Source organism: Miniopterus natalensis, chromosome 21, assembly GCF_054644295.1.
Source record: "Miniopterus natalensis isolate mMinNat1 chromosome 21, mMinNat1.hap1, whole genome shotgun sequence".
Classification (NCBI taxonomy): Eukaryota; Metazoa; Chordata; class Mammalia; order Chiroptera; family Miniopteridae; genus Miniopterus; species Miniopterus natalensis.
In genome coordinates, this window is record NC_142101.1 from 11,895,952 (window position 1) to 11,903,473 (window position 7,522).

A 7,522-nucleotide genomic window follows, 5' to 3' on the forward strand; every position below is an offset into this window, starting at 1 on the left:
AAAATGTGACATGTTATGTAAACGTCTTCGCATAAAGTATACAGATGCACTAATTATAGGTCTCGCTGCAGAGCCCACATGTAAAGGAGCAGGCAGGGAACCTCACGTGTTCCTTCAGTACAGAATAATAGTGGTAAATTTGCCGCGTGCTCCTGCAGTGAGATGGCTGGCACCGAAGCTGTTTGTAATATGCTAATGTGACTTATAAATGCTAATTCTCAAGTTAGTTGGAAGCCAAAGCCAAACATGTGTTCGTGTTCAAAATGTACCAGCCTTGAGGCTCTCAACTGAGTAAAGCCTACCTCATTAAAAGAACATTATTTGGTATCTATTTAATTTTTTGAGGAGGCAGTTCTAGCATCAAGACCTCTGAATGTTTACTTTGTTACAATAAGACTTACTGTGCCCATAGAATTCCATAATAATTTTGTTTTTACAACCAGTTCATTCTTAAAATGCTATTTAAGGTGATCATTGATGTTTGAGGGGATGTGCAGAAGGACTACTTATTAGCAAATGCAGAGGTCTAGGCCAGTGGATGTTTTGTTGTTGTTGAATTCTGCACTTATTCATAGAGTACCACCAGTAACAATTACATTAATTACAGCTTAAACATTCTTCTGGTTCATAATGACGGCTTGGTATATTTTGTTTGTGTAGCAAAGAAATTTGGTAATTCCAATGGAAAATCAAATTTAGTTTTTAAAGCTTTATTTCCTGAGATTTAAAAATTCTTAACCTTTTAATATCAATATTATGGTAAAGGGACGGGGCATAGAAATGTTTTCTTAGAGTAGTTTGGAGGAGACATATTTCTATGTGCCCTAAATCAGTTTCCCACCTACTTATAGAAACACTTGGCAGTCCTTTGGGTGAGACCCAAAAAAACTCTGTGTTTGACTGCCTTGGTGCGGTAAGTAGGAATTTCTGTCCTTGGGGTAGGTTCTAAGACCTCTGCCTAAAACTCTTGCCAGAACAGAAAGGCCCACACCCACCTGTCTTCTAAGAGCCTCCTCCTTGGCTTGCATCTCCTATGCCTGAGCTCAGCCGCACCATCCCTGTTCTTCATCCATAGACTAAAGGACCAGAGGCAGTTAGGAAAGAAACAGAGAAAGCTGGAGAAGATCCCAGGGCAAGACTGAAAGGACATAATGGGAAAAAAGCATCCTGTACCTCAGACAACAGGTTTGGGGGGGGGGGGCACATACAGTTAAAGAAAATGTAGGGTCTGGTTTGATTTCTAGCCAAGAATTAAGGGTTGGTGGGAGAGTGTGTCATCCCACCCAACTGTAATTTCTCATATTCTACTTCTTCCCTCTTTCAAAAAGTTGCCAAAGTTTATTGCCACACATAGTAAATAAGGTGGAGCCACTTGGGAAGGCTTGGATCCCTTAAGGGCCTGACGTTCAGGGTCAAAACACCCCAGATTAGGCGAAGGTGGGAGCCTACACAGCTGCTGCGCTAGGACTGGCTGGTCCATCTTGGAAGCACATTCTGTGTCTTTCCAGATGATTTCCAAAGTTGTTCTCAGTCTTTCAACATCCATTTATTCATATTTGCAGTGTCTTTTGATTTATGACTTGAATTTACGGATTCAAAGTTCATATCACAAAGACATACAGTTAACAGTGATGCCACTCTGGGGCTCATCTTGGGTTATTTATTTTAAGTAGTTAAAGCACCTTGAAAATGCCTGTGGAATATGAACTCACTGTCGGTAAATGTACGACTTTATTCTATGGAGAAAATAGTCTGTGAAAACCTAATTTCTTTTACATTTACTGAAAGTATTATCTATAGTAGTAATATACTCGTTAAATTATTTTTGATTTTTCATCTCTTGCTCTTAAGGAAGTTACTAGGACTTCTTTCCCTCTCGGTTTCAAAGGGTGCTTGTAAAATCATTTTTTCTTTGTTGTTGGAAGGGGCTCTTTAACGTAGTTGTTTCCTAAAGCAAGATTTGCAAGGCTGTTCCTTTGCATATTTGTACTTACCATTTTAATGTCACCAAAGTCCTTTAGTTTTCTCAGAAGGACATCAGCTGAAATACATATTTTCTATAAAAAGAATAAATTGCTAACATTGATTTTTTTTTTTCTGAGATAATGGTTTCTATAGACCCATGTTCAGAAAAGCCCTGTAGAAGACTATACTGAGTTATTTGGCCCTAAAAGCCTTGAGTTATAAAAAGAACTGATAGAATCTGTAATATTTATGCATATTATCAGAGGTGGCTGGCTGGAACTGGAAACCATATTATTTTATGCCATAGATCAGCTAAATGACATTACAAGCAGTCCTCAGCCTGCAGTGATCTGATACCAGCAAGTCGCTGACACCTACAGTGTTAGGCCCACAATGCCCACCTGTGTCATCACCGGCAGCTGTCCAAGCAGGCCACTCGCAAGTTTACTTCTGTGACTCAGCCTACTGCTTAGAGGACCCTTGATGAGGCCCCCAGCTTCCCAGCCTGGCTCCAACGAGCCTCTTCCCATTCCTCCTACACCTCGGAGTCTTTTCACTCCTAAATGGCAAAGGTGTTTGTTTTTGTCTTTGTTCCTAAGTAAGGAGTGGGGTGGAGGCAGGAGAGAGGGACCTCAAGTGAAAACCAGAAGGAAACAAAGAAAGGGGTAGAAGTGGGGGACTGAAGGGATATTAGACAGCAAACTTTTCCTATGAGGGCCGAATAGTTAATTCTTTAGACTTTTGGCCTGTTGTAACCACTCAGTTCTGCCATTGTAGCCCAAAAGCAGCTATACACAACATGTAGATGAATGGGTTTGGCTGTGTTCCAATTCAATTTTATTAAATTAAAATGGGCACAGGGCCTTTGCCTACCGACCATAGTTTGCCAACCTGTGTATACTACAAAGTAATATGTCCCTAGTGAACTGGCTCTGAGAGAGATGCTAGAAGGCCTTAAAATATTTTGAGCGGTCAAGCACTCTTTAGTAAATGCATCGTTTCTCAGAGGAACTAAGGACCACTCACTGTGATGTTGAAAGTTGGTGTCAAGTATATTTTAAGTGTCCCATTGTTTATTTCTTTAAAATTGCTGATGAATGGAAAAAGCAGTGGTAGATTATCAGCCTCTGTAATAAAGCAAAACCGAGCACTAACAATTAAGCAACGAGGGGCCAGAGGTGATCATTTTACAGGTTACTCAGCAAGGAGATGGAGCTTCAGAGCAAGGCAGTTAAAGGAGGCCTCTCTCCAGCCCACTGCCCTCCGCCAGGCTGTCCGGCCCTGGAGTCAGCTCAGGGCTTCGGAAAGGCAGCTTTCGGCGTGTGTGTTTGGCAATCATGTGCATGCGAGTGAATGTATTACTCTGTTCGATTTTGATGATTAATCGTGATCTTTAATAGGAATTCGATAAACCTATAATAGAAATGCAAATGCCCATTGAATTGCTTTAGCCTTGTTACCGTTCCACGTAAAACACCACTGATATTTCCCACATAACTTAACAAGTGGTTCTCGGCATCTCCGCCAGGTCGTCCCTGCTGAAGGACTGGTCTCCATATTAAAGAAGAGGAATGACTCCGTAGGAGAGCACCCCGCCCAGATGCAGCAGAGACCCTCTAAGCGACGAGTGAGATTCCAGGAAATAGACGATACCCTAGATCAAGGTGAGGAAGCAGACTGCTCAGCGCCGGCACAAGGCTGGCTCTCAGTGTTTGCTAGGGATGAAGGGAAAGGGTTTGTCCAAGAGCCCACGAGTGGGCGCAGTTGGTTTATCTTCCATAAGGAAGCCGAGAATTGAACTAGGATCAGTTCTTAAATAATTCCTAAGCATTTTGTTTGCTCCAATAAGTGAGCAAGTGGCAAAATTCAGCTCATGGCCCTCCTATGCTATAGGCAGTCCTCATGTTCAGAACTCATTGCAGTTTTCTTCAGTGTTCTGTTTTGGGTGGGGTTTTTTTTTTAGTGAGTCTGCTCTTTCTGTCTTCTTTTCAGCAGCAGTTAATTCTCCAGCTTTATATGTGTGGAAAATATGTATGGATTACAAGTATATTCTCTTTGGTGATTTCTTGACGCTCTAGAAGGAAGTGTCTCTCAAGGGCAGCAATTTAACACTTGCTGTTGTTTGACTTTTCCTTCCTGGGCTGCTAGGTGGTTGCTGGTTTACCTAAAGCCTAGGCAAATAAGGGTGAGTGGAAATACAGCCAGAAACCTGTGTGGATGCTTCTCGTGTTTATAAAATAACAGTATAAGCATGTAGATATGCTTTCTAAGCATGATATAAAGTGATAGAGGTTTCTAATTTTTTACAGTTATAAAGCTGGTAGGAGCCTTGGAAATAATCTGTTCCCACTGTTCATTTTACCTCTGCACCTTGCTTGTAACTCTCACAGTCTTCCCCAGATAGAATGCTTAATTCTTTGTTTGCTCTAATGGGCCCTGAATGGTCCAGCTCACCAGGAGGAACCCTGGATTTAGAACTGACAGTCCTGTTTCACTTAGTAGCCATCTCATCTTAAACCAAGTCACTGAGCCTGTGCTCAGCAGCCACATGTGCCTCGTGGCTTCCGTTGGATAGTGCGGCTCTAAACACTGTTTCAGCACATATAGATAAAGTAGATGTTCTTACATAAACTTTATTTAAATTTTGTGTGTAAACATATGATTATGAAGAGAACTATGGAAAGATACACAGATTATTAACATAGATAAGGTGATGGTAGGGACTCACACCCAAAGAAAAGATGCTGAAAATACTGTGGAAGTGACATATTCGTTGTACAAATGAGCTGGTTTTTTTAAATTGAATGTTGACAAGATCCATGAGTGTGTACCTTTGTGATTAGTAATAAGTAGGTCCTTGTAGAGCCATAAGGTGCACTAGCCGTCTGTCAATGACACCTGTCCCTAGGGGACCAATATTACAGATATCTGGTTATCTAAATCAGGGAGAGACAGTGGATGCTCGGATTTCCCACTGTGTCAACCTTTCTCTGTTAACCTTGCTCTGTTCTCATGTTTGCAGATGAAGTTGGAAGCGGTTCCTGTATTTTACTGATCTTGCTGTGTGTAGCAACGGTTTTCCTTAGCGTTGGAGGAACTGCCCTATACTGCACTTTCGGTGACATGGAGTCACCTGTTTGCACGGACTTCGCAGACAACGTGGACTTCTATTACACGAAGTTACTGCAGGGAATGGCAGAGCTGAGGCACTGGATCTACCTCTCCTAGCAGCATGCAGGTGCACAGGCGTGCTGGCAGGGAGAAGCAAAGAGGGAAACTTTCTAAACAGCTTTTATTTTACGAGTTGTGCGTAACGGGCCTCCCCTGCCCCCAGCGAGGAGCCATGGACATCAGAAGCAGCAGCTTTAAGTGGCGGTCCAGAGGGGCTCAGAACCATCAACACGACGCAGCAGAGGTAGATCTGAGCACTACGGACGGAAGGAATGACCTTGGGACAGCGTGTCCATCTCCTCCTCGCTGCCTCCTAGTGTAATGAGCTGCACTGAGCTGAATTAAACAGAAAGTGTTGGAGCCACACCGTTTTTAGCTTTCCTGTCAACCTAACACTTAAAGGACACTTTTGGTTTCCATTTGTTGGTCCAAAGACATTGCTTCCAGCCATCACGCAATAAGTTTGTCTGTGATCAAAAGGAGTTACCTGTGGTTTCAGTGTCTTTTTTCAGTTAACCTTGAAAGCTGTGTGAATCAGGCCTTATGCGTTGTTTCCAGGTTCTGTTCTCGTGATACGGTTGTGCGTGCATGTGTGTGGGCGTGGGCGTGCATGTGTGTTTCAGACAGTTAATCATAAGCAAATACCCAACACAAAATAACAAAAATTACCTTTATTCTTTTAACTTGACTGTAGATGTGCAGGCACAAATCTTTAAAGAAGGTTTAACTATGGAACAGATGAACTGTAGAAATCTTGGCCCTGAAATGAGAAACTGTGGCAGATCTGCGACAATTAACTTGATTAACTAGCCAGAAATTAATTACAGACCTAGAGGTAAAATTAAAGAGCTCCCAGGCAACCAGTTTCATCACGGATTCGATGCTTCCTTAAGTATGATGAATGCTAACTCAATTTAGCAAACACTTATTGAGCGTCTATTGTGTTCTGAGAATCTAAGAACTAAAATACAAAGATAAATAAGGCATTAGTTCCTGCTCTAGATGTTTTAATTCTGGCCTTATGTTTAAAAAAAAATACTTTGGCAAATGAAATTAAATCACCGTGTATAACTCAGTCTTAAGAGATCATGCATTCAGATGTTCAAATGTTCATTCATATCACGGGCTTGATTTTATGGGATCATTAAGCAAAAATTCAATCATGTCTTAAATAAGCAAATGTCTGGTTTTGGTTTAAATCCATCAGGTGGCATTTCCTTTTCCAAGGCCTAACATTTAGAAAGCCTTTCTTTCGCTTTTTATATGATAGGCAGCATTTTAAAGGAAACAGAACACATGAATTATAGTTTTTTAGCAAGTGATCGTTATTTCATGTTTTTCTGTCAGAATCATTTGAAAGAAAAAGGGAGAAATTACTTTCTAGTTGTTGCTGGCTGGTACAGTGCCTCCCTTTGTGTTTCTGCTTATTTATTTAGATTATATGAATTTTAAAGGGCTTTTTATATATGTTGAAATTGTGTTTTTGAGCATGCATTCAGTTTTCCCAGTGTAGATATTTAATTACTGTGTACTTAGCATTTTGATTTTCTATAAATTCAGTTCCTTGTGTTTTTAGGCTTGTTTATTTTTAATTTGATGTTTTATTTTCACTTATAATACTGTTTGACTTGTCTCATGTCACCATAAACTGTAATATTTTCAAGGATTATAGATCAGAGATATTTATTTAGAGGTATACAAGATACTGAAATTTAGATTCCTTATACTTAAGGCTGATTTTATTAGAAGGTTATTTTAATGTTCTATTATAAATTTTAAGAATTTGTATTCAAATTGTATGTAAAATATGTAAATGTCGAAGGTACTATCTTATGTGGTTCTATAAAAGACATTCACCAAGTCTGCTGTGAGGGGCCACCCCCATCATAGACAAACCTCTTCTGTTTTACCCTCTTGATTTCTAGTTATGGGAATTTGGTGAGTCTGAGTTCTGCCTGTTTTATGTCAAGATAAATCAAAACTTCCCTCCTGTTCTCCCCTTTTAGGCCACTATCGAAGTCCTAAGTAAACTGTAGTGTCATATTTGCCTAGAGGCCACCAGGACACTGCTTCGGAAACTGAAGGTTTCCTGGGAACCTTGACACTGAGCTGAGAGGATTGAGATGAGACCTTGGTCCTCGGGGGTCCAGTTGAGTCTCAGAAGAACCATGTTGTGTCCTCACCACTTCCCTGGGAGGGTGATGTGAGTTCAGGAGCATATTGATGTCTTGACTTAAAATAGGCATGAAAATCTCAACTAGAAAAATTAAGGCACCGTTTAAAAATGTAAGTCATTTATTGCATGAATTGGAGTAATTCCATCTGGTGACGAAGGAATTGCTCTCTCACACATAAAAAATTCACCCAGCTTTACTATAATGTAATT

General features: G+C 40.7%; 1 protein-coding gene across 1 annotated transcript in view; it reads left to right on the top strand.

Moving 5' to 3' along the window:
* The window catches only part of CNST (consortin, connexin sorting protein), a 33,005-nt gene extending 26,277 nt beyond the window's left edge, over positions 1-6,728 (top strand). The window contains exons 9-10 of the mRNA XM_087829044.1: positions 3,494-3,629; positions 4,988-6,728. Coding sequence (XP_087685170.1) covers positions 3,494-3,629; positions 4,988-5,193 — 342 coding nt within the window. The 3' untranslated portion in view covers positions 5,194-6,728. The remainder of the gene's footprint in view (positions 1-3,493; positions 3,630-4,987) is intronic.
* The last annotated feature ends 794 nt before the right edge of the window (positions 6,729-7,522 follow it).